The sequence below is a fragment of the Apus apus genome, chromosome Z, assembly GCF_020740795.1.
Source record: "Apus apus isolate bApuApu2 chromosome Z, bApuApu2.pri.cur, whole genome shotgun sequence".
Taxonomy (NCBI): Eukaryota; Metazoa; Chordata; class Aves; order Apodiformes; family Apodidae; genus Apus; species Apus apus.
In genome coordinates, this window is record NC_067312.1 from 3,464,318 (window position 1) to 3,490,887 (window position 26,570).

At 44.8% G+C, this 26,570-nt stretch overlaps 1 protein-coding gene across 1 annotated transcript in view; it reads left to right on the forward strand.

Moving 5' to 3' along the window:
- Window positions 1-207: 207 nt before the first annotated feature.
- LOXHD1 (lipoxygenase homology PLAT domains 1) overlaps window positions 208-26,570 on the forward strand; it is a 154,790-nt gene continuing 128,427 nt past the window's right edge. Inside the window, exons 1-2 of the mRNA XM_051642711.1 lie at window positions 208-436; window positions 17,004-17,118. Of these exons, the coding sequence (XP_051498671.1) occupies window positions 208-436; window positions 17,004-17,118 (344 nt within the window). The remainder of the gene's footprint in view (window positions 437-17,003; window positions 17,119-26,570) is intronic.

Here is a 26,570-nt window from a genome sequence, read left to right on the forward strand (position 1 = left end):
GTAGGTTGGGAAGGACAAGAGACTCCGGGACCTATTCTGAACTGGGGAGGAGGAAGGACACTTCAAAACCAGGGCAACCCAGCCCTAGGCAAGGAGAGGAGGACTAAAGGACTTTGGCATTCAGTAAAGGAACCAGAGTAGGTGGCAGAAGTTAGGTTAAGGCAAGCATAGAGGGTTAGTAAAAGTGTAGGGGTGAAAAACAATGACATGAAAGAAAAGACCAAAAAGAACAAAGTAGAAGAGGAGGAGGAAGAGGAGGAGGAAGAGGAAGTAGTGGAAGAGGTAGCTGAGGAGGTGGCAGAGGAGGCAGTTGAGGAAGACAGGGAAGATGAAAGCCAGGAGAAAAAAGGCAAAAAGTCAAAGTCTGAGGACTCAGAGAATGATAGGGAAGTGAAGAGGAAGAAAAAGAAAAAAACCAAGCGAAGGGAGTATAGCAGTGAGGATGAGGATGACTATGAGCGCCGGAAAAAAAAGAAGAAAAAAGCCAAAAAAGGCAAAGATAAGAAGAAGAAGAAGAAAGGTGACAAGTCCAAGAAAGGAAAGACAGAAGATAACTTTTTGGAGCTGTACGAACAGGAGCTGCGGGACTACCGTTCGGACTCCTCCAACGCAGCAGAAGATGAGTACAACAAAAAAAAAGGTCAGCTCCGTCCTTTCTCACCTCCCCTCTTGAGCAGGCACTTCTGCTGCTGCCCTGCTGATGTCCAACTTGGGACCTTGCCTAGGGGTGCAGGCCCTAGTCAATTCCTGCTCGGGGAGTATTTCTAATTAAGCAAGAGCTTTTGCTATGTGGGGTGGCGCCGACAGATTGCGTCTGTCTTAGCTTTTCAGTTTAGGGAGTCACTTTGCCATGTGCACGGTGCTGCTGTAATTGCATTCTCCTAATTAGTATTTGCATTGTGGTGCTGTTCAGAAGCTGCAATCAGCAGACTCCCCCTGTGTAAGCAGGATGCAGAGTCCTGCTGAACTGAGTGCCAGTGATTTCAGCAGTCAGATGGGGTGCTTAGGATTGCTGGTAGGAGCAGGAGTTCCAGCACACTGTCTCTCTGGCTGTTGTAAGTAAGCAAATAGGCTGGGGAAATATTGCCAGGCATGCCTAAGCCTTAGTATCTTCTGGTGCAATAAATAGCCTGCTGTTTTTTTTATGCACAGGGTGCTTTAGTTGAATGCGTGGTGGGCTGTGCAGAGACTTGAGGTTTTATTTGATACACTCAGCTTCATTGGAAGACTGTGGTCTGCAGAAGGATGGAAGCCATCAACTTGACAGTGTCTAGAGAGCTTGTGGAAAAAGGCAGTGCTTTAGCATTTTATCTGCCAGGTGGCAGCTAGTAATCCTCCCCAACCCAGCAAACCTGTGGCAGAGAGGTGAAGAAACTGCAAGGTGAGCAGCAGAGACCCATGGTGTAGCTCCATGATTAAAAGAAAAAGCCCTTGATAGGCTGGAGGATGCTCCCAAGCACAGTGAGGTTATCTCCTCATCAGGGGGGTGGGCAGCAAAGAGGTAATGGACAGCCTGGGGTTGAACTGGCCACCCATTACCCCTGCAACTGGATCTTGGCATGACTGGGGCAAGACACCTAAACTCTCAGCACTGTGGTTTCCCCATCAGTTAATTAGAGTAATGTGTGGCAATTTGAGTCTGGGGAAGTGAGTGTGCTTAAGGAATCCTGGAAGCATTTCATGCTTGTGATTACAGGTTAAATGTACCTGGTGACTTCTGCAATGGAGCCATGTGGCTGTACTGGGAAAATAGAAGTGTTCATAGTCTCTGATGCTGGAGAAGTGAGGCTTTCCCATATATGCTGCCTTTAGGTCATGCACTTGACACTATTTTATTTGTGATGGCTCTTTAAGGGGAGAGAGATTGTCTCACCTCATACAGAATTTGTTGTGGTTTTTTGTGTTTGGTTTTTTTGTGTGTGGTTTTTTTTTTCCACAGTAGAAGAATAATAACTTGCACTTTGCAAATGTTCTGTAAATTGTAGGCTTGCAGAATGTTTTGAGTGAGAAGAGACCTTAAGGATCATCTAGTTCCATCTAGTCACTCCCCTGCTTAGGCAGGGACTGTCCTATATGGGTTCAAGGATGACAGACTAAGGTGTACGTACAAAAAAAGCAAAATCTTATTATGAATTATAATAATGTGATAGGGCTGAAGGACATAAATCAGAATATCTACTACACAATGTAAGTGCTACAGCAACAACTTACTAATTGGTATTTACTAGATCTAGAACAAGCACTGAGGCAATACTTTACAGCAGTATGTTGAGGCAATAGTTCAAAGCCAGCTTAGTTATCAAGTGGGGATCAATGTTACTTCCCTTCCCAGTGACTGTGGGTAGATGCCTTTCTCCCAGCCTCTGAAGATTCACCATTTGAGGGGTGTCCCCACTCCAGGGGGGAATATCAAACACACCTTGTGGGGAAAATGTGTCAGGATCCTGCCTGACGGAGAACGGGGACAGGCCTTTATAGAATAAAGTGACTGACTGTCTGTCACCCACGGCTAAGCCAAACCTCCTCTCCTTTCTCAGATATCTCTCTGGCTTAACAAAATGTTCCTATCTCATTAAAAACACAGGCTCTTTCTTTATTAGTTTTCTGTTTTTCTCTCTGGTTGGGTCTGGCTGCTCCAGAGTGTTTTCCAACACCAAAGCACAGTGTGACCTTCCAGCTTATCAGGTAGTTGTTTTTCACCAGAGAGCACACAGAGGAAAGTGAATGTTGAGTCTTTTTCCCACTGAAGCAGATCATCTTGTTACAGGGATGCCTCCCACCAGCCCAGGTTGCTCCAAGCCCCATCCAACCTGCCCTTCAACACTGCCAGGGATGGGGCAGCCACAGCTTCCCTGGGCAACCTGGGCCAGGGTCTCACGACCCTCACGCTAAGGACAAACCTCCTCTTGTTTGAGCTCCAGCTATTCCCTCTGCCACCCCCTGTGCTTTTTGTATTTTGATGTAAAACAGCAGATTTTTGTGGTGTGACTTACTTAGAGGCCACTGCTGCTTTCTTCCAAAGGACCATTGAGTCAAGGATCTGCTGTTGGTCAGGCTTTAGAGAAATGTGTATCCTCTGCAAAAGTCCTCCCAGAAGCTTTGGGGCTGTCAGCTGCCCGTGGTATTGGTGGATATTTGGTAGAGATATATTTCAGTCTGCAAGCCATGATTCCTTTTGCTGTAAAAGGAAAAAAGAGACGTTGTAAATGTTTTATAGGCAGGGAGTTGATGGTGCCTGTGTCATGTGATGTCCTCTTCATCTTATTGTCTCAGCAAACAAGAGAAGGGATCCCCCCATCACATTTGTTTGATGACTGAAGAACAAGGCAAAACCAGCTCCCAGGGACAGGAACACAAAAGATATCAAGTGACTAGGTGATAGTGTATCTGAGAAAATTATAGTGGAGATAGAAGGCATTTTTAACTAATTTGCAGCTGTTGTCCATTCCTGTGATCCTGGTGTTAGTGAGATTAGTTATTTATTAATAAGTACTTGAAAAGTTACTTCTACAGTACAGTACAGAGGGCTCTGGGGAGACCTTTTTGCAACCTTTCAATTCTTCAGGGGGGCCTTATAAGAAAGATGGGGTCAGACTTTTCACTGAGACCTGTAGTGACATTACAAGGGGCAAAGGTTAATTAAAAGACAATAGATTTGGATTGGAAACAAGGAAGACATTTTTTTTGCAATGAGGGTGGTGAGACCCTGGCCCAGGTTGCCCAGGGAAGCTGTGGCTGCCCCATCCCTGACAGTGTTGAAGGGCAGGTTGGATGGGGCTTGGAGCAACCTGGGCTGGTGGGAGGTGTCCCTGCCTATGCAGGGAGGTTGGAACTGGATGATCTTTAAGGTCTCTTCCAACCCAAACCATTTTAGGATTCCATGATCTTAAGTGGCCGTTACTAATGCAAACAGGACACACTGTGTAATGTTATGCTAATTAGGGGCATCAGTCAATTTCAAGTCCAGTAGGAATCCAGAGACTCATCTTATAGCACCCTGGCTGCCTAAACCATCACTAAATCTTCTCTAGGTACCAGCTACCTGAAATTCAGAGGGGATGTCTAAGACCTAAGACCAACCATCTGCTGGAACTCCAACTCTTTCTTTCTCCATATCTTTCTTTTGAGATCTCAGATCTTGTCTGTTGTAGGAAAGAGGGAGAGTGGCATGGTTATTTATCCTCCTGCTCAGGTCTGGGGTCAGAGAACTGTGAAGGAAGGGGCCAGGTGTCACTATCTGTTTTCTGGCCCAGTTCTGCCAAAGCCTTGGATATCTCTGGGTTGGTAGGAAGAAAGAAAATGTTTCCTTCTCCAAACTTGCTTTACGCCATTAATTGAGTGTTCCTTCTGGCTGAGCTGGTAGCTGCTGGCTTGGTGACTCCAGCCCTGAGACATCCATGGGCTGTGGCAGATGATGGTAAGATCCCTCCTGTAAAGTGCTGCTGACTCAGGAGATCTTGAGCCTTCCCTCTTTGTATAGCTGCAGCTCACCAAGAGAGACACCTCCTTTCAGAGGAAAATAATCTCTTTTTGGGTCTAATTGATGACAAAAAAATTTTTCTTTCTTTCTTTCTTTCTTTCTTTCTTTCTTTCTTTCTTTCTTTCTTTCTTTCTTTCTTTCTTTCTTTCTTTCTTTCTTTCTTTCTTTCTTTCTTTCTTTCTTTCTTTCTTTCTTTCTTTCTTTCTTTCTTTCTTTCTTTCTTTCTTTCTTTCTTTCTTTCTTTCTTCCTTTCTTTCTTCCTTTCTTTCTTCCTTTCTTTCTTCCTTTCTTTCTTCCTTTCTTTCTTCCTTTCTTCCTTTCTTCCTTTCTTTCTTCCTTTCTTCCTTCCTTCCTTCCTTCCTTCCTTCCTTCCTTCCTTCCTTCCTTCCTTCCTTCCTTCCTTCCTTCCTTCCTTCCTTCCTTCCTTCCTTCCTTCCTTCCTTCCTTCCTTCCTTCCTTCCTTCCTTCCTTCCTTCCTTCCTTCCTTCCTTCCTTCCTTCCTTCCTTCCTTCCTTCCTTCCTTTCTTTCTTTCTTTCTTTCTTTCTTTCTTTCTTTCTTTCTTTCTTTCTTTCTTTCTTTCTTCCTTCCTTCTTTCTTTCTTTCTTTCTTTCTTTCTTTCTTTCTTTCTTTCTTTCTTTCTTTCTTTCTTTCTTTCCTTCCTTCCTTCCTTCCTTCCTTCCTTCCTTCCTTCCTTCCTTCCTTCCTTCCTTCCTTCCTTCCTTCCTTCCTTCCTTCCTTCCTTCCTTCCTTCCTTCCTTCCTTTCTTTCTTTCTTTCTTTCTTTCTTTCTTTCTTTCTTTCTTTCTTTCTTTCTTTCTTTCTTTCTTTCTTTCTTTCTTTCTTTCTTTCTTTCTTTCTTTCTTTCTTTCTTTCTTTCTTTCTTTCTTTCTTTCTTATTTTGGTTTTGTTTGTTTGTTTTGTTTTTGTTTAATTATTTATTCTTTCCTCCTCTGTTTTCCTTCTTTTTTTTTTTTCTTTTTTTTTTTTTTCTTTTCCTGCTGAGCTTCAGATCTGGATGTTAAAAAGTAGGTATCTTTCCTTTGTAGAGAAACAAATCCTCTAGAGGATCTTCCTTGTCTCTTGGGAGTTTTACTGTAGCACATAGTGAGACCTGCTGCACTGTGCTCAGCTTGGTCACCATCTCCAGGGCCAAGATTCAAAGGACTGCTCCAGAGAGGATGAAGGATAAGGCTCTTCCATAGGTGTGACCTCTTCAGTGGTGGGTCTGCATGACAGTAAATGGCTAGGGAAGCAGCTGGTTCATGATGATAAAGACACCATAGAGGTCCATGGGAAGTTTAACATTCCTGTGCAAGGGAGCAAAGCCTGGATTAGCTCCCAGGAGATGATGTACTTTGAGGCTGCAGCCACTGCTTCCAGGGACAGATGATGAGCACTTTTTTTTTTTTGCTGGTTTGTACCTTTTGCAGAAAGGGTGAAGCTGGACTTCAGTGATGCTGGCAGCAGAAATGATAGTTATAAAATGAAGAAAGTTACTCAAGAAATGCATGTTTTTATTAAAACATTGCCTCAAATGGTGATGGAAGGAGGGAAATGGCCCCTAATGGTTTGTACAAGATGATACAAGCCGCCCATAATTTCTTTTGATGTGCACCATTGGTTTTATTGTGTTGCATCTATCACATAAACTTCTTTAGCTACTGCAGCGAATGGTTACACAGAAAAAGCATTCAAGACAGACTGAGTTTATTGCTAAGTTCTGTTTAAGGGTATATGGCAGCAGAATGGAGGAGAAGAGCAAGTGCTGTGTGGTCTCCAGCTCTCTCCTTGTGCAGAACTGGAGACATGTATCACATATTTTATGATAGATGACTGTCCATTGCAAAGTCACCTTGCCTGCACCCTGCACCCCACTGATCTTCCCTCACCAAGGCTTTAATTAACACTCCGGATCAGAAGAAACAAGGAATCTTCTTTGGAAGACAGGTTTGGTTATTTTTAGTCCTTACTGCTAAAACGAGTTTCAGCTTAAGGCATAAAACCCAGAGTTTTTCACCAGTGGCAGCTTTGTATCTTGTGTTCCCATGGGACGTGCAGAGTGTGCCACTGAGAGGAGCTGGTGCTGCACCTGCCTTGGAGATGTGGTGGATCACACCTGCTTACAGCTCAGCATTTTCCACAGTTACAAATGGCTGCCTGATACATGAATTTTGAAAAGTGTGGATCACTTCCAGAGTTTGTTAGATGACTGTACCCAGGAACCAGCAACCTGTGTGACAGAACAAGCCAACACTAATCTGATCGTGATCTTAAAGCGTTGATGAATTTGCAGGAGCATTTGCTCAAGTTTTTAGGTAGACACTGAAAAATCTTTGTGCCTGGCTACTAGACATCCCCACCCCCACTGCACACCTGGGTAGAGTTAAAGTTGCATGGGGGTGTCGTGCTGAAATGAGGTTTTACAGGTTGGAAATGAGTAGTTAGAGGGCTGCGGGTGGAGCTCTGCAAGGATTTCACTGTGGCTCTTTGCCTTTGACCTCCATGGTCGGCCATCCACCTGCAGCACGGCTGCTGCCAGTCCCTGGTATGGAAAACCAGCACTGCAAAGCAGATGAGTTCAAATTAACCTTCTGGAGGAGGCTCTGGCTGATGTCTGAAGGTTTAGGCCCTCACAGATGTCTCCTTTCATTTGCAGGTGTGTGCTCAGCAGGCTTGGGGCTGGGGCCACCCAACACTCGCGTACCCCCTCACCCAGGTTCCTCTCTCCCCAACAGGATCCAGCAGATGCAGAAGCATCTGTGTGGGATGGCTCAGCCCCAAAACCTGGCTGCAGCCAGAACAGCACCAAGGAGCAGCTGTAGGCACCAGGCTGCCAAACACACGGTGCAGCTGGTGTGCCAGCTGATGCCTGTAAAACCCACACCCCCGAGGGCTGCAATTTTCCAGCCTTGCTGCTCTCCTCACGCCCAAAATACTCCAGCCTGAGTGGAATGGCATGTTCAGCTGCATATCCTTGGCAGTCTGCAGCTACTTTTTACACTGAATGCTTTGCTTTTGGACTTTGACAGAAAGTAGCTAAGAGTTCCTGAAGAAAAACTGAACAAGATTTCCCTGAGAAGTAGATGTCAAATGCAGGGTAATTAGTTTGATTGTAGATGTGCTTCTGTCAACCCATGTGTTCTATCAGCCTGTATTTAATGATTTGTAACCTCCAAGGTGTAGGGCAAGGTGTCGTCTTTGAGGAAGGTGACCTTTAGAACTTGATCACATTGGAATAATTCAAGCAGATTTGGGGGCTTTAAAACTTCTTTTGTGTATGTGTGGTTTCTTTTTATTTGTTTTCTCTTAAGAAAATAAGTGACATTCCTTCATTTTTCTAAAATTCAATATTTTGCCAGGGTAGGTTTTAATTATCTGGTATTTTAAGGATCATGAGGGTTTTTTTCCCATTTATACTTTGGTAAATAGATGTCTTCCCACCTCTCCATGAAGCAGTTTATCATCCTTTTCCTGGATATTTGGACAGGTATCTGAATACTGTGCCATTAGAACAACAGAATTACCACCATCTGGGCAAAAAATCACACTGAGCTTTAAGGGACTAAGCATAGACAGGGAACCAGGGCAAGGCAGATTTTTTTCCAGTTTAGTCAATCCTCTGCACAGGTTCAGGTGAGGTGTTTTATCCATCTGAGCCCCAGGAAAGCAGAGACTCATGCTGGGGTTGGTGCTGAAAGCATCTGACCATTGCTGGGATGCTTTACCCAGGGTTTCTCAGCTGTTGAGGATGCAACCAGGAAGTCAATTCCAGATTCCCAGCATACTCTTTGTTGGGTTAAGGCCTCCTCTAGGCTGACTATTTCTCCTGCAACAAATATTAGTTTAATCTCAGTGCCTTGTGGGTGCAGATGTTTCCCCAAGCATTGTCAGAAGAGTTTTTCTTCTGCCTTTGTTTTTTCTTCTTTGCTGAACACTACTGTGCAACACAATGTCACAAATACCTGAGTGGCAACTCCTAAAAATTGCCTGAAAATTATAATTATGGCATTTTTTGGGATGGATACATATCCATTGTAAGACTCACTGGACACATATCACAAAGTAGTCATTCATTGTTGCTGTAACTGGATGTGGCTGTTGGAAACTCTTGATCTTTTCAGCACTTCACCCCCTCATGTTCAGATCTGCTGTGTTTCTCACATCATTTTGGTGACCTCCATGTCTGTATCATGGTAGGGTCTCTGTCAGACTTGCTCTATGAACTGCAAGTGTTAATCAGGACATATCTGCAAAGAAGAAAGAGGTAGGAGGTGGAAAAGTCAGGGTTTGTATCTATTCAAATATTGTGGCTTGTTTTTTGTTTGGTTGTTTGTTTGGTTTTCTTTTTAAAATATTTTTAAGGTGCTTTTTGGATAGATTTAGCTGCCTGACATGAATGATTACTAGGGAGTGAAGATTAATTCATAATGACATCTAACAATGTCCATATAAATACAAGTAACACACAAAAATTTGTACTTATATGAAGCTTCTGACAAGTGCCAGTCCCTGCTTATGCTGTGCATTGACCTGAAACACAGCTGGAAATTGGGTTTCAGGAGCAAAAGGTGCTGGTTCCTGAGCTGGGAGCTGCCCAGGGTGCAGTGTCACCCTCTGGCTGGCAGGCAGTGTCCTCACCATGGGGTGACTGTCCCTGCAGCAGCATCATCTGCTCCTCACCTGCCAGTGGCTTTGCCAGCTGATGACTCCCAGACTCGATCCTGCTGGATTCAGTGCCTCAGGCCAAGAGGTTTTGAAGCAGATGTCGTTGTGTTTTTCTCTGCAAAATCAATTCAGCCATTGCCCAGAAAAATACTGGGAGAAATGCCTTGTTCACGTTGTGGAACATCCAGGATCCAACACCTGCAATGCCTCCAGATCAAGGGTGCTGGAGGATCAGCAAAAAAATGATCTTTGGAGAAATTTCCCTCCCTACTCCCTGGGTTTTGGTGGTAGCATATCTCCTTTGTCTTGGTTGTCCTGCTGCCTAGACAACTGTAAGAAAGTGGGGCTGTGGTTTGAATCTGGTCCTAGGGGGACATGTTAAAGGGCAGGAAAGTACTTCCAGTGGAGTGCTGCAGACACATTGCTGTACTGCAGACTTTGCTTGTTCAATATTTCAGGTGAATCTACAGCAGATTTTACCCAGTCTCCATTTCACACTTCCCTTTGGCCATCAGTGTCTAATGTTGTTGTCCACAGCTGTGATTCAGGGACACCCCATGTCCTAGCAGTCCCTCTCTGTCTCCAAAAGATAATGAAAGAAATAGAACAGGTTTTTCTTGAAAGTGTTTCTCTCACTGAGGCACAGTGTTTTCCTCCAGCACAATTTAAACTTCAATAACAAAGATTTCGATTGCTAAGCTAATTCTGCTTTGCTGTTCCAGCAAAGGAGATGCTTTTTCTGTTGGTGCTAAGGCAAAAGCACTTTTAAATGATAGGTCAATTGAGTATGGCTTCCTATGGCACTTGAGAATAAACTGTTGATTTTGCAATAGCTGATGAACTCCAAACTGAGCTGAAACTCCAAACTGCAACCATTCTGCCTGTGGAAACAGTATTCAGCATTGGGGTTGTATTTTAAGAGACAAATGATGTTCCAGAGCTCAGGGTAATGCTTTTTTGTGTGTACTAGTGGTAAGTTCGCAGGAAACTCCCCTAATCCATATCTGTGAAGTGTCTCAAAATAGTATGATCAATTCTGCAATTTTTATATAATAAAAATGTTCAACAGTGTGCAATTAGTCCAAATATTCATGGAAAAAATCCCTCTCTTTGCTTTAAATAATTAATTTGGCATCCATGCCGGACTCAAAAGCTGCTTTTGCTAAAGCACATAAACAGCAAGCAGTCTCTCTTAGTGTGTGAGGCCCAAATCTGCTCACAGTTTTACCAGTATGAATCCAAAGTCATTCTGTTCAAGCCAATGGACTTAGTCAGGATTTGCCCCAGAGTGAATGAGAGAAGAATTTGACTAATTTTGTGAATGACAAGAGATCATTGCCCAAATTGTGTCTTGATGAAAACAAACAATGGCTGATTTCAAAGGCCTGTCTTCATGGTGGGTAACAGAATCACAGCATTTCCTTGGTTGGAAAAGACCTTAACAGATTATCAAGTCCAAACACTAAGCTAATACTGACAAGTCCTTAACTAAACCGTATCCCTCAGTACTAAGTCTGTATGACTCTTAAATCCCTCCAGGATGGGGACTCCACCACTGCCCTGGGCAGCCTGGGCCAGGGCCTGACAACCCTTTTGGTGAAGAAATTCTTCTAACATCCAATCTAAACCTCCCCTGGCACAACTTGAGGCCATTTCCTCTTATTCTATTGCTTGTAGCTTCATTGACTGACCCTAACTTCTTTACAACCTCCTCTCAGGCAGCTGCAGAGCCAGCAGGTCTCCCCTCAGCCTCCTTTGCTCCAGGCTGGACACCCCCAGCTCCCTCAGCTGCTCCTCCTCACACTTGTGCTCCAGCCCCTTCCCCAGCTCCCTTGCCCTTCTCTGGACACATTCTGGTAGCTCAATGTCTTTCCTGTAGTGTAGGGGCCCAAAACTGCACACACTGCAAACTGGTGTGCTCATGTGCACAGAGCGTAATTTTGGCAAACATAACCCATAACTGTCAGCACAGATGCTTAAAAACTTCCAAGTATTTTGCATAAATGTCAAGGTATTCTTCAGGTGCTCCAAGACAAACACATGCTGATGTGCTTCAGTAGGAGGCTGAGTGATTGGTGCTTTGCATGGATCAACATTAAGTGAATATTGAGAATAATCAGTGAATTCCCAGCTGGAAAGACAGAGAAGTGGAAACAACCATTACTGCAGCTGAAGTATATGTACCCTGCTAAATGAAGCTATCTGGAGGTAGCTCTGATAGCCATAGCTTCAGAGTAATTTGTGTTGGCTTGGGTTTATATTCAAGATGAAGATGACATCTTGCTTGTTTCTTCCACTTTTTGATGTAGGAGGAGGGTTTAATTCTTGCTCCCCATGTGCTTACAGCCTGGAGGCACTGGCCTGTGGCTCTCTGAGGAAGCAGGTAGTGATGAGGGAGATGGGGTTTGTCACAGGTGTGGTGTATGATGGTAGGTGATAGATCAGCTCAGAGAGGGGTAAGAGGCAGAGATACTAGAGGCTGCCTCCAGGACACTGATGCTTCTGGGCCCACTGGGATGCTCTATGTCTGCAGCTTTCACCTCCTCTGCTTCCCTGCCCATGCTCACAGCATGGCTCAGCTCTTCTTTCTGCTTTTCTTCCTCCTTACCCAAACTCTTTGATGACTCCTCACTAGCTTGGGTGTCTTGTTCTACTTGTTAATTCATTCTTGTGGCACAACCCTTAATTTTTTTCTGCCGAAGGCCACTCTTGCTAGACAAGAGGCAGGCAGTGTCATGAGCTCCAGCTCAGTTCTCCATACTCACTGTATGAGAACCTGACACAAAGGAATCTGCAGTCCCCTGTCACTGGAGTCAGAAATACCTGAATTTATCTGCCAAAACACTCTTCTTCCCTGAGCCATTCCCTCCTTATGGAGCTAAGGGAATTTTGCATGCTCTTAACTAGAGGATCTCAATCTTCACTTGTCAATCTTTTCAGCTTTACGATAATTTTAGCACCCACATTGAAGCAAGTGTTTCTCTGCTTTGGTCATTGAATGGACAGGTTTATAGCACCAGCTGTTTATGCAAGACAGGGAAATGGATGTAAGTTCTTCCAGCCAATGCTGCAATGTAACTTGATACTGATTTTATGCTTTCTGTACCTTGTGCTTCAAATGACTGTTTTTGAATGCTTATTTTCAGCAAAGGAACTAGTATCCATTATTTCCTTTATTGAGCATGTGTATGGCCCTGAAAAACAGTAATAGATTTGCAGTCCATAGCAAATCCATTCTGTTTATCTTGCTGAAACTTTCACTGGTTTCCGAAGTCTTCATGCCAGAGAGCTGGACAGTGGAGTTAGCTGAAGATTCAATATCTACCAGTTGAGATAAGTGAACAGAATTCCACTTGATTGAAACAATATTTGTAACAAAGAGTCTGTATCAGTGGCTGAATTAAAATCTTTGTATTGAGTCTGCCTGGCCCATTGGGAGAAAAAGCAAGATCTGGGGACTGACCTGAAGGTCAGGCATTCCCATGCTAACACTGTAGGTTTCTGTAACTTGGCCATGTTATGGGTACTCAGAATAGCCTTACCTTGACCTTGGGAAGAGATTGTTTGCCAATTAAAAGCACCTACATGTAGGTGTCTTCCTGTGAGCAGAGACCTGCACAGCAGGATGATGCTCAAACTGGGATTCACTACTTTCCCTTTTGCTTCTGTGACCTCTCTTTGGGCCTTCTCTGCCCATGGTGTGTGATGAACTCAGCCAGCACTGGTAGGAAAAGCATTAAGGTGTAGCACACATGGGCAGGAGCATCTTAACACTGGCTTAGTGACCTGACCAAGCAGCAGCTTGGTTGAGGAGGCATGGACATTTGGAGCATCCTGTCCATGTTTGAAAGGAGGTGGATGATCAGTACCACTCAGTGGATAAAGAATTGTCAGGGACATCAGCAACAAGTGGTATTTCTGAAGGGCAGGTACTGGTACTGGTGCTGTTTAACACCTTTGTTGGTGACATGGACAGTGGAATTGAGAGCACCCTCAGCAAGCTTGCTGATGACACTAAGGAGTGTGGTGTGATTGAGAGGTGGGCCCATGCCAACCTTATAAAGCTCAGCAAGGCCAAGTGCAAGGTTGGGGCAATCCTGAGCACAAATCCAGGCTGGGAGTAGAATGGATTGAGAACAGCCTTAAGGAGAATGACTTGGGGCTCTTGGGAGCCCAGAAACCCCCCGTGTCCTGGGCTGCATCCCCAGCAGCGTGGCCAGCAGGGCCAGGGAGGGGATTGTCCCCTCTGCTCTGCTCTGCTGAGACCCCCCTGCAGGGCTGGGGCCAGGGCTGGGGTCCCCAGCACAGGAAGGACATGGAGCTGCTGGAGAGAGTCCAGAGGAGGCCCCGGAGATGCTGGGAGGGCTGGAGCAGCTCTGCTCTGGAGCCAGGCTGGGAGAGTTGGGGTGTTCAGCCTGGGGAAGAGAAGGCTCCAGGGAGACCTTAGAGCACCTTCCAGTGCCTGAAGGGGCTCCAGAAAAGCTGGGGAGGGACCTGGGACAAGGGCAGGGAGTGAGAGGATGAGAGGAGACAGTTTTAAACTGAAAAAGGGAACATAGAGATGAAGCACTAGTAAGAAACGCTTTGCTGTGAGGGTGGTGAGACCCTGGCCCAGGTTGCCCAGGGAAGCTGTGGCTGCCCCATCCCTGGCAGTGTTGAAGGGCAGGTTGGATGGGGCTTGGAGCAACCTGGGCTGGTGGGAGGTGTCCCTGCCCATGCAGGGGGTTGGATCTACATGATCTTTAAAGTTCTTTCCAACCTTAGCCATTCTATGATATGTTATGATCATACTTGCACATGTGGCTGCACAGCTGTAGTGCTGGAGAAGGGGCAGCAGAGCTCCTTTTCCCTGCCAGGGGTGCAAGGTGGCACTTGTAAAATGTGGTGACAAGCTGGTGTCACCAACCCAGCTCCTGGTTTTTTCCCCTCAGTGCAAATTTAATTAAAATGGTGCCAACAACTGCATGTGGTCAATAATGACGTGCTGCTTGGGCAGGGCTCAGCACATCTGTCTTGGGGAAAACTGCTTATCTGTGTGCTGCCTGCTTGTGCAGGCTGAATCTGGGGATGTGGAACTAAAGGGCAAGTCTGTATGTACACATGGCTTGTGTTTTCTTGCCAATCCCATTGTGGCAATTGGAGGAGGGTTTTGGTTTTTAAGGGGGCAATATTGTGGCTTCTTGTTGTCTTAGACACACAATTTCCTGGTATCCCATCACAACACTTGTTAGGACTTTTGAAGTGGAAGTAGATCCATCTGACTTGTATTTTCCATAAGGAATTAAGGTTAGAAGTGTAGATGATGTTGTCAACACCTGCAGAGGTGCAGCAGACTGGTTCAGGAACGGTTTTCACTTGATGTAACGTGGGCAGACATAACATGATAGACTCTGCCTGTCACATAAAACTTATACATCCTAACACTTCTGTAGCAGTAAAAAAAAAAAAAAAAAAATCACTAGAAAACCTGCCTGAGCTTTTGAAAGGTCTCTGGGAACTCAGCTAGTGTTGTGAAGTTGTGTTTTTTTTCACAGGAAAAATGCCTTCAGCCATGTGCCCTCCAGCAGAAAGCTGCGCACAGGCTGACCTGACCCTTCTGAAAAGAAGAACAGGGCCAAATTTTGCTGAGCCTTTTGTGGGGAGAAGGAAGCAAAGCCTTAAAGGCCTTTTTCCTGAGCGAGAGCTTGCAGAAGGATGCTCAGCTGCAACTGACACGTTGGCAATGCATGTAGGATGCTCTGACAGTGATAGGTACTTCCACGGCACAGATAATTTGCACATGCTTTGGAGATGGACCGACGTAAAAGGCTGTTACAAAAGAGTGCAACAATATTGTAACTCAGTGATGTAAGCTTGCTGTTTCCAGTGTCGCTGCAGCACTGACAACCAACCGTGAAGCAATCAGTGGTGAATCAGTGGGGCAGGGTGGATGAGGAGTCTTCCTCCTGTTAATTGGTAATGCCAGGACATCGTTTGTCTCTTCCAGCTATGCCAAGCTTCTCCCGTTGGCATGTGTGAGTGCTAACAGGAGGAAGGTGAAATGAAAACATTGTTCATACATATTACTCATATGGAAGCTGTGGATTTCATGCATTCCTTTTTTCCTTTTTTCTTTTTTTTGAAATACAACAAGCCAAGGGACTCCTAAAATTTAGCAAATCACAGATCGTAACTTACTGTATTTATCATATTAATGTCCCCTTCCCTTGTCCTATTTACATTAGTGGAAAGGTGAGGTTTGGAAAATATTGCAGGATTTTTCTCTGTCTCAAAGCAAAAGAGGTGCTGAAAATGAGGAGTAGTTAGTAGTTTCTAATCAGTTATACATGAGTGGCCTGTGTTTGTGCCCTAGAACTCTGTCTCCATGCTTTTCAGTTAAAAGGGTGATTTAATTCCTTCTCCATGGTGCTTTGAGGGAAGAGTGGTAGTGGGGAAAAACATTTAATACTCAGGGTAGAAAGCCTCAATATATTTTTTTGTCTCTTTCATATATATATATGACATAGTGAGGAAGAGATTGGCATTAACAAAATACATAGAAGTTCTGATGCACTTGTGAAGAAGGACATTTTTACAGCATTAGTTCTGAGTTATCACATACTTGGCAGTCAGCTTTTGCAGGATGAAATCATAGAAGCTCAGCCTTTCCTCCAGCTTGTAGGTCTGAACCTGAAATATCATTATTAGCTAATGACCATCACCTGGTCAAAAGACAAAAAGGGCCATCAGGACAGTTGGTCTGGCCTTAGGCAAAGTTTTACAATTTCCTCTAAAATTCCTTCTGTACTGAGCCAACCAAGATATGTCCTTCAGATAGTTAACCCATTTTCAAGCTTTAAGTCTTTAGCCTCAAGTTCAAACTTCACTCATCATCCTGCTTAAGAAACATTTATTTGATTTGATGGGGCTCTGAACAATTTGTTCTATTGTGAGATGTCCCTGCTTATTGCAGGGGGGTTGGACTAGATGACCTTTAGAGGTGCCTTCCAACCCAAGACCTTCTATGATTCTCTGATTCTGTGACTGTAATTTGAATTGGGGTTTGGAGCAACCTGATCTAGTGGGAGGTGTCCCTGCCCATGCAGGGAGTTGGAACTAGATGATCTTTAAGGTTCTTTATGAGCCAAACCAGTCTGTGATGCTATAACTTTATCTAGCTCTACCATGCGACCATTTGGTCTTGTTTTTCTCCACTTGAGTAAAAGACTCTTTTAAACTTGTGGCTCTCCCAGTGAGATATTGATACATGGTAATGAAGTTGCCATCCAACCTGTTAATGGAAAATTGTTAGTGCTTTGGTATTCTCATTTAAGCATTTTCCTGCCTTATTCTCGTAATGGTTTACTGTTTGGTCTTTGGTAAAGTCTTCAGAAAAACTAACATGCAAACTTTCTGGTGGTAGTGATTTCTCAGCTTCGTATGAATTGATCATCAGAGCAAATGGGAAAGCATGCATTGGGTTGTTGTGTTCACAAATGAAAAATTGCTCAACCGCTTTTACTCTAACACTTCACATAAATTCATCTGTTACTTGTAGTACATGCACGTGCATCACAGCAGGAAGCGATGTGTTCAAAGAAAAGTTTTTTATTTTGAGCAAAATCTGTCCTAACTCCACCCTTCTCTGCCCATGTACAATATCTCCAGTGGTTTTATTTGGACAAGATTTCCACTAGTTGTGCTGATCCTTAGCAGGGACTATGCCCTGTCCAAGAGACGGGTTTGCTTCAGTGACGGGTGCAGTGATCCATCTCTGGAATCTGAATTTCAGCTCAAGTTTGGGGATAGCTTGGATCTATAATATGTAAAGTGAAGGATTTCTCCTGTTGTCCTGATCTTTTTTTTTCTCCTTCCACAGTTTATGAGGTGGTGACAGTGACAGGAGATGTCCGGGGAGCTGGAACTGACGCCAACGTCTTCGTTACTCTCTTTGGAGAGTTTGGGATTACTCCCAAGACTCATCTCACAAGCAAGTGAGTATCTGGAAGGAAATCTGTATCCTTGAGGCCAGTTTCCCAGTAATTTTCATTGCATTTTGATGAAATGTAGTATTGTCCTGATGGATACGGAGGGAATAAATCTAGAATGAATTTCAAGGTCACCAGGGAACTCTGAATTTTTGCTGTTGCGTATTTCTTACCAAATCCCTTGCAAACCTGCATTCCTTTCTGTAGGTGGAATTGTGTGTCCAGATCCAAATTACGTAAGGCTCACACTTGCAAGGTGTGGGGATAGTTGCTTTTCTTAAAGCTTAAATTAGGAGCTCCCAGTTTAGAAGCTGAGACTACTCATCACTTGGGGTGGGCACGATGGGCCGTGTTTGCGTGCCTAAATCTGGCTGAGGTGTCCGTGCTAAGTCAGGTACAGAGATAAATGTCCTGGGCTGTTTCTGAAGAGTAACTCAGTGGGTTTGAAGTGAGGCTGTTGTTGATGGGTAACCACCCACACCCAGCCATAGGAAGTCTGAGGCATGCAGAACTGAAAGAGTTGGAGCTGCTTCCTAATTTGGACTGGTTCCATCCTGGCTGCTGTATGCTTGGTTTGCACACCATTGTGGTTCCACGTCGCTGAGGAGGCACTCTTCTTTTTTCCTCCAGATGATGCCAGTGCCACCCTCTGCATGCCACTTCTTAGTCCTTATCACTGTCTTGAAATTCATGGAAGCCATGTTTCATAATTCAAGAACCTATTGTCCCAAACGGGGTGAGATAGCAGACAATATATGCACAGATCAAGACCTTTTACTCTCTCAATAGCATCAGGGCCAGCAGGTGCTTAGCTCCCCTGAAAGCAAGGTGACTTTTAGCAAAGTCCCAGCTCTGCATGTACTGATTTCTCCTTAGACAGATGATTGCACCAAGATAAAGCAGAAATCCCCTCTTCACAGGGTCTGGGAGAGTCTGTGTGCCTCTGTCTTTCAGTGTTCTTATTGTCTTGATTTTCTTGAAAATGTGCTTCAGAATTATTAATCCTGTGCTAATGTCACACAGTAATTTCACATTTTCTCCATTTCTACAGCACCAACAAGAGGTACCTGCAGCTATTTTAAATTTTACCCTCAAAAGAGCTTCTCTTCCCAGTGAAGCAACTCAAACATGAGAGTCTGTAAAGAAAATGATATGGGAATGGTAAAGAAAATACATGAAATTTCAGCCCTGTTTGCCATATTTGAAATTCAGAAACCAGAGCTAGGCAAAGGAGTTTAGTTATCCCAGCATCTCTAGAAACACCGGGGAGAACTTGCTGATTGCATGTTATACATCTACACAGAATACTTTTTCCCCGTTCTATGATTTTCATCCAGATGTCCCATGGAACTTACAAAGTACAAATGCTGTTTCTCTTGATTTAACAGGAAAGGAAACCCAGGCAAGGAGGTAAAAGCTGACATCCTCCCGTGGCAGGTCAGTGGCAGAGCTGGGAAAAGCAGCAGCTCTGCTGGGGGGAAGAGCTTCGAGCTCCCACACCTGCCTCCCAGAATTTGGCAAAGCCATCAAAGCACCATCTGCTTTCCAGGGAGTTTTCTTGGGGTCAACATTTACATAAAGTGCCATTTAATTGTGAGAGTGCTCTTCTGCATGTGGCTATGGAAAGAATCCAAATATTACCTTAAAACAAACAAACAACAACAACAATAGAACAAAAACAACAACAAAATACGGTGTGCCTTTAGAGAAGAAGTGATCCTCAGAATAGATTTCTTAATCAGCTGTGATGTTAAATGAGCTACTGCTTGCATAAGTCATCTTTGTTGGCACTGTAGTTTATGCCTGCTCTTTCCTTGTGGACCCACAACTCTTTTGTGAAAGAGAGAAAGAGGGAAAGAGAGAGAGAAAGAAAGGGAGGGAGAAGTACAGGGAAGGAAGGAAGGAAGGAAGGAAGGAAGGAAGGAAGGAAGGAAGGAAGGAAGGAAGGAAGGAAGGAAGGAAGGAAGGAAGGAAGGAAGGAAGGAAGGAAGGAAGGAAGGAAGGAAGGAAGGAAGGAAGGAAGGAAGGAAGGAAGGAAGGAAGGAAGGAAGGAAGGAAGGAAGGAAGGAAGGAAGGAAGGAAGGAAGGAAGGAAGGAAGGAAGGAAGGACATGCAGGGATACTTTTAGCAGCAGCAGTCTGACCCAGGTTAGCATTTAGGACTCAGTCCCTATTGCTGTATTGCATATATGGCTGAGGTGTTGGTGAGCAAGGATGAAAGGTATGGGAAGCCAACATTCTGCAGCTCAGGGCTCTTAAAATGGGTCCCGTGGGAGGTGACCACTAGAATTACCACTACAGATTTCCACCAGGGGTTTCCCAAACAGCAGCAAAATTTCTGCATCTCTAAGCAAAGTCTGGTACATCACAGTGATTCATCAAGGAACAGCAAGAAAAAGAGCTAGCCCGAGGGTAGGAGTGTCTGCAGATCTGCTTAATTGGTAGTAGCCTCTCCCAAATATGAAGCAAACCTTGAAATAGCCTGTTTGCCCCCCAAATCTATTATGCAGCTTTGTGAATATGGCAAAAGGATGGAATCTCATGCATCTTTCAACTAAATGTTTACACGAGTTCACTTACGACTGCAAATGCATGACATTTTATAGGTGTTTACATTTCCTCATGTATGGCAGAAATCTAAAATACCATGGATTGCCTAAAGACAATACTACAACTTCAGCTTCTAGTTAGAATAGGTTTTTCTTATTTCTTTTCTGATTGTGTGCTGGTAGTGAAATAAATGACATTTCAGTCATTTCAGTCATGCGGGGTAGAGGGAAGACACAGGAGTCTGATGAAATACCGTGTGTTTTGAAGGTTGGCCAACAATGAGGTAATGGTGAAAAACAGACACAAGTCTTCTTCATGACTTGTCAGGAGGAAGTTCTGGAAGTGGCAGCAACCAAATTGTGTCCCAAAAGATTATTATTGCTATTACTATTATTATTGTTATTATTATTTATTATTATTATTTAGGCCAGGAGGTGAGCCAAGTAGTGTTTTGGTCTGGGAGGGACTGTAATGAATCCACCTTTCCAGTCAGTGTCTGCCAGTTTGGGGGGATGGTAACATCACCCCAACAGTGTCAGGGGTGTTGAATGGGTGCTGGCAACGTGCTGCTCAGCCCCCATGAAATCCTCGTTAAAAACCCAGCTCACAAAACCCTCCAGACCACCTCTGCCACCCTGCACCAGATACAGCTCAGCCAGAAGCTAAAAGCATGACCACAAATAAGTTTCTTTCCCCAGGCTCCATCACAGGCAGGTGGATGGACACCAAGGCATTGCTTGGTGGCATTTTGGAAGTCACTGGGACCATTACTACTAGCACGAGCTGCTTCTCCATGGTCCAACACTGACCAAAGAGTGCTGATCCTCCATAGGGTTTTGTTCCTTCTTGCTCATGTGATTTCCACCACTATGGGGCTAAGGACCTAATGCAAAACTCAGCCAGAAATATTGCTGCCAACTCATTCACTGTGTTTAGTAGCAAATTTATTTATTTATTGTTAGTGTAAATGAATCCACATTTCAGCATCAGGCCTGGCTGCTCCAGCTTGTGACAACCATGGCAAATACCCATGGGGAGATTTTTCCTTAAAATAAAAAAGAGGGGGCTAGATAAGATGTAACAATTGAATACCTTTAATTGGCAGTCCCTTCCACCTGATCTTGGGTCATTGCACAGAATTTTTTCTGCAAATACAGATGAATTGCCGAGTACCTCCATGGTGGTCATCAATGGATGTTAATGTTTGTAGCTCTTCTACAACCAAGCCATGCTGAGCTGCAGAACATCTGATGTTATTGTTAAACTGCTCTGGAATAAATAGCAAATAAATAAAAGCTTATTTACTCTGAATAGTTGATGCATTAACTGAGAAAGGGTTAGAAAGTTAGTACAGAAGGGGCTGTTCAGGCTAGGGAGCAAAGGAACCCCAAGTGCAGTGGAGGAAGCCTTCTTGTATTGCTGCTGAAGCACTTCTTCAGAGATGGGTTGAAATGCTTTTCCTTCAACGACACACTTCCTATTTTAGAGCTATTTATGTATCTGACTGTACTCTGATTAATGCCTGTACAAATCTGCAGCATTTACACCTTACTCTGATGTCTCAGTGATCTGGGGCAGTGTTCCAAGACAGCACACTTTCACCTGGGAGGGTACGTAGGAAGCAGTGTTGAATAATCCAAAGGTAAGAGTTGGTGCATTGGGCTGTATTGCCAGCTGCATGGCCAGCAGGTCAAGGGAGGGGATTGTCCCCTCTGCTCTGCTCTGCTGAGACCCCCCTGCAGGGCTGGGGCCAGGGCTGGGGTCCCCAGCACAGGAAGGACATGGAGCTGCTGGAGAGAGTCCAGAGGAGGCCCCGGAGATGCTGGGAGGGCTGGAGCAGCTCTGCTCTGGAGCCAGGCTGGGAGAGTTGGGGTGTTCAGCCTGGAGAAGAGAAGGCTCCAGGGAGACCTTAGAGCACCTTCCAGTGCCTGAAGGGGCTCCAGGAAAGCTGGGGAGGGGCTTGGGACAAGGGCAGGGAGAGGACAAAGGGTAATGGTTTTAAACTGGAAGAGGGGAGATTTAGGTGAGACTTGAGGAGGAAACACTTTACTGTGAGGGTGGTGAGACCCTGGCCCAGGCTGCCCAGAGAATGTGTAAATGCCTCATCCCTGGCAGTGTTGAAGGGCAGGTTGGATGGGGCTTGGAGCAACCTGGGCTGGTGGGGGGTGTCCCTGCCCATGCAGGGGGGGTTGAAACTGGATGATCTTGAAGGTCCCTTCCTACCCAAACCAGTTTGGGATTCTATGCACATATTATAGTCCACCTGCAACCACCCAAGTAGCATATGGCAGTACCAACTACAAGGAAGGTCACACCTCAGAGGCAGAAATAGGCATTTACTCAAAACAGGCATACTTCTGAGGGATTTTAGCTGCTAGATCAGGTCCCTGCTGATATGTGCCAGCAGCATGTTTCAGACTGTAAAATCTGGCCAGTTTTCCCATGGGATGAGTATAAGCTCTCTTCCTGTATCTTTCTGCCTTGCTTAAAATTCTGCAACTGCCCCCAAGTCATTAATCTCGATCTTGAAATTGTCTGAGCTCATTCTGACTAAATTTTTCAAAAATATTTATCCATAGGAAAAGGACAGAAATTTTCAGCAAAGTAAAATTTGCCCCCAAATTTGGCAAAGTATATGAAATTCAAGATGTAATTTAATATTGGGAAATGCTGAGCACCATTATTGATGGCACTGTTTGCTTTTTTTGTATACAGTTTTTCCAGAAAATAACAACCCAACTGCAGATAACAAAGACACGGGGCATAGCTAAGATTATCCAAACTGAATACCCCTTTTTTATTTTCTTTATGTAAATCATGCCACCAAAGATGAAAAACTGGTAATACGACACTGCTGCTCCATGCAGTACAATGTGAAGGAGCACATACCTGAAGTGAACTTCTAAGGCTACTGAAATCTGCATTGGGAGTGCTTATTGATAAGGGAGGGGCTGCTTCACTGTGCCCTATGGCATTTTGTAACATTTCAGGGTAAATTCAGACATGGGCTCCCACAGTTTTGGGCTGGTGTTTGGGTCCTGGGTGTCACCATGCTGCTGCAGCCCTGAGCAGCTTGTCATATTCAATTAAATCCTTTCAAGTGGGACTAATTCTTCTCTGCTGGTCTAAACAAGATTCCTTCTGCTGGTCAGATCATGAGTAGATAAAAAGTAAATAACGTCCTTGGTACAGAGATGTTTGCAGTCACTGTGCTTTTTGGCTGGTTTCTTTTCCATCTGGAGTATTTTTGGACACATGCTGCCTTCTGCAGTATTCCCAGCTGCCCGTTGACTGATGCTGTCAGCTTCGTGACGACAGTCTTGGCAAAATATTTGCAGACCAAACTCCCTGGAGTATTCCTTGCTCCAAGAAGAGGGTTAATAATGCTGCTATTGGAGCTCTGCTCTAAGAGTAAATACGGTTTGAACATATGGGTTCTTTTGCAGTTGGGCTGTCCCTCAGTCCATCCAGGCCAGCATCCTCTCTCCAGGAGTGATCTGTAGTGGATGTGTAGGGAGAAACAGATGAATGAAGCAAACACATTGTGAGCATTTCTCCAGCATCTTCTTGCATCCTGTGGCAAGCTGCTGTCTTAGCCTGAGGCCTGCTAACCCATATTCACCCAGCCTATAATATATATTGGATACTCTGAGAGTAAGTAAAGCTGTCTATACTTTCCAGGCAGGAAAAAAGAAATAGCCATAGACCAGTGCTCCTCCCTGCCACCTCTATGCAATCCTGCCCTAGTCCCTGAGAAACTCACTCCCCCATGAGACAGCAGGTGATCCAAACAGCATTATTTTTTCCTAGTGAGTGGCAGGCCGTAGGATGTTTTTTTCTGTGTGACCTTCTGAAATCATCCCCAGTACCCAGCGCCCTCCCACTGCTGCCAAACATCAGTGGCAGGAGCAGGTGGACCTGTGGGCAGGGTTGCAGGGAGATGCCACCAGGAACTGAGTCCTTCCCATGTTTTAATGGGGCATCTTTAAAATTTTGTCCTAACTGACATTCACAGTCACACTCTGTGCTTCTGTGCAGCCCTGCATCTGCTGTGCTTCTGCTGGCAGTTCTGTGTGTATAAAACAATGTCAGATAAAACACCCAATGGAAAGGCAGTTTAAATGATCGTTAATGATGTGATTCAAAGCTAAACTGGTACAGGTTATTCCACCACTGCTAAAGGTTGTGGTTATTATTTTTATGCCTCTGCTGTGATCAGCACCCAGGTTTCTTTCTGTTCCAAAGGGCTCAGCTCTGCAAAGGATGCTATTGGCTAGCTGACCATAACTAAAGGTTGTTCTCTACAAATATTCAACTTTTCAATTTCAATTGTGACTTTCATTTAGGTGGTGGGATTATCTCCTGTTAATTGCCCTTTATTCAAACAAACAACAAACAAAAACCAAACAGCCAAGCAAAACACCTGATTTACTAGTACAAATGTTTATGTACTTTTGTATAAGGGTGCATAGCAACAGGACAAGGGCTGATGGCTTTAAAGTGGAAGAGGGGAGATTCAGGTGAGACATGAGGAGGAAATTCTTTGCTGTGAGGGTGGTGAGACCCTGGCCCAGGTTGCCCAGAGAAGCTGTGGCTGCCCCATCCCTGGCAGTGTTGAAGGGCAGGTTGGATGGGGCTTGGAGCAACCTGGTCTGGTGGGAGGTGTCCCTGCCCATGCAGGGGGGTTGTGACTAGATGATCTTTAAGGTCCCTTCCAACCCAAACCAGTCTGGGAATCTGTGATCCCATCATTCTTCTAAGAAGTAATAGCAAACCTCTCACAGCGCTGTCTCTGTCAGTCCGTCCCAATGGACAACAGAAGTGATGCATCCAGGGGTAGATAAATACTTTGCTCAAATATGTACCAGTTCTTGTGGTGCTTTTTAGCAATGTGACTTACCCAACCAGGGCACAGCATGTTCTAAATCAATATACATTTGTGGTACCATGAGCAGTGCAACCTGCAGGCAATCACTCAACCGGAAGAACCTGGAAACAGATTCAGATACGACAAAAAAATGTGTGAGTATTTAACATACTCATCTTCAATGGAGTTCCTTGGATGTTTCTTACAACCTAATTGGGTAAAACACTGCAACAGACTATGGAAAAAAACAGAGCTGCTAAAGCCAGTTAAATATGTAAAATAAAAAACCCCCTGATATTTCTGTAGTTGCCCTAGCCTGATATCCCAGACAAATTATAGGGCTCCAAGTGAAATTCTGCTGATCTTTAGACTAAGCTTATGGCTAGCCATGCCCAGCCCCTGGGTCTGAACCCAGTCAAACCTGAACATGGGAAATTTAGTGCTACAATTTCCAAGTCAGATTTTTACCTGCTTGTTTTGTCACAGAAGCCGTGCAAGCCAGTGTGCTGCATTGTTTAGTGTATTGAGTTCCTTATGGTAATCAAGCTGTGAATTTCTTACCCCAGCCCCAGCCTGGACCAGGCTTTGACATGGCCCAGCTGCAATTTCTCCTTCTCTCTTTTTCTTTTTTTCCTTTTTATTTTTTTGGCTAAACTTCAGGATAGCTATTCACCATGGGATGTCCCCTCACTCTCCCTCTTCCCACTTAGTTGGCAATGTTAGTACAACGGTAGGAGGAAGGGTTGGGTTTTCTCCTGAAAACATTCCCCCTTTTTGTGCTGTTGGTGCTGTATCTCCACCTCAAGGGAAGCAACTTGTCACAATCTTCCTATCTTTTGACAGCAAGGCTTCCCAGGCGTTTGACTCCTGGACCACAGTCATGTTTCCCAATGCTTTCCCAAGCTCCTTCAAAATGCATGAGGCATCTGCTGGATGGGCACTATTGAATGCTTGCTTGGTGCTCCCCCAGCTACACGTTTCCTCCCCACCACTCTCCCACCATCCCAAACGAAACATCCCACCACAGTGGGGGGACTGCTGTAAACCCCACAGCTACTGGGACCAGTGCTCTGAAAACTTCGGGCTAATTAGTCTCACCTAATACTTTTCTGCCTGGCTGTCTGCAGCGCTGCATTGATCTCTGGGGGGGCAGAGAAGATGCTGTCATTACCATGCTCACTCAAGCCAGACAAACTAATTGCCTGGCACTCACTGACTGCTTTGTCTCTGACAGCCAGGTTGGGGTGGGGGGTGGGCTGTGCTGGGTTTAACTGTCTCTTGCCTTCATGCCTTCATTTTAGCCTTTTCATGTAGCCACAACACTCCTGGTGCTGTATCTGGAAGAGCATGATGGAGGGAGGAGGGTGGGGGTCTGTGTGGGCACTTGCAGAACACACAAAACCACCTTTAAACGAAGGCACATGCAGATCCCTCACCGATGTGGAGAAGAGCGCCGAGCAGAAACGAACCCTCTTGCTTGGGTTATTAATATTCATTAACTTTCTGAGTACAAGCTGCTTGTCACTGCGGCTTTATGCAGCTGAAGTGCTGCGGCTTCTTGTTCATTTTAATGTGACTCGTGGATTTTGCTGTGTTTAATCATCTGTCGCAACGCTCAGTGGCCCAGCTGAAATCAGGGACCATCAGGGAGGACGGGTGGGTGGGGCTGTGTCTTCAGAGCAAGGACAGGCTTTTTGATGTTATTCACAGTGGTTTTATGGAAAACACGAGCTTGAAAAGGGTGGCGGTGCTTGCCAAAGATCACACCAGATGTAGAACTGGGAATTAAATCCTACATTCCCTGACCCCAGCCAATATACTTTATATTGCCTTCCACTTGCACCTGTGAAATACAAACTGCACACTTAACACTTCACCAAAAATGTTGAACTAGTCCTACAGTTGTTTTGCTTTGAATGAGATACAAATCATAGGAGAAAGTTGCGAAGGAATTTCCAGTGGTCATAAGAAAAAATGTCTGAAGATGGGTGTGGAAAGAAACCTTTGATGCAGTTGGGTGCTTTTGTCTCTGGCTGAGCTCT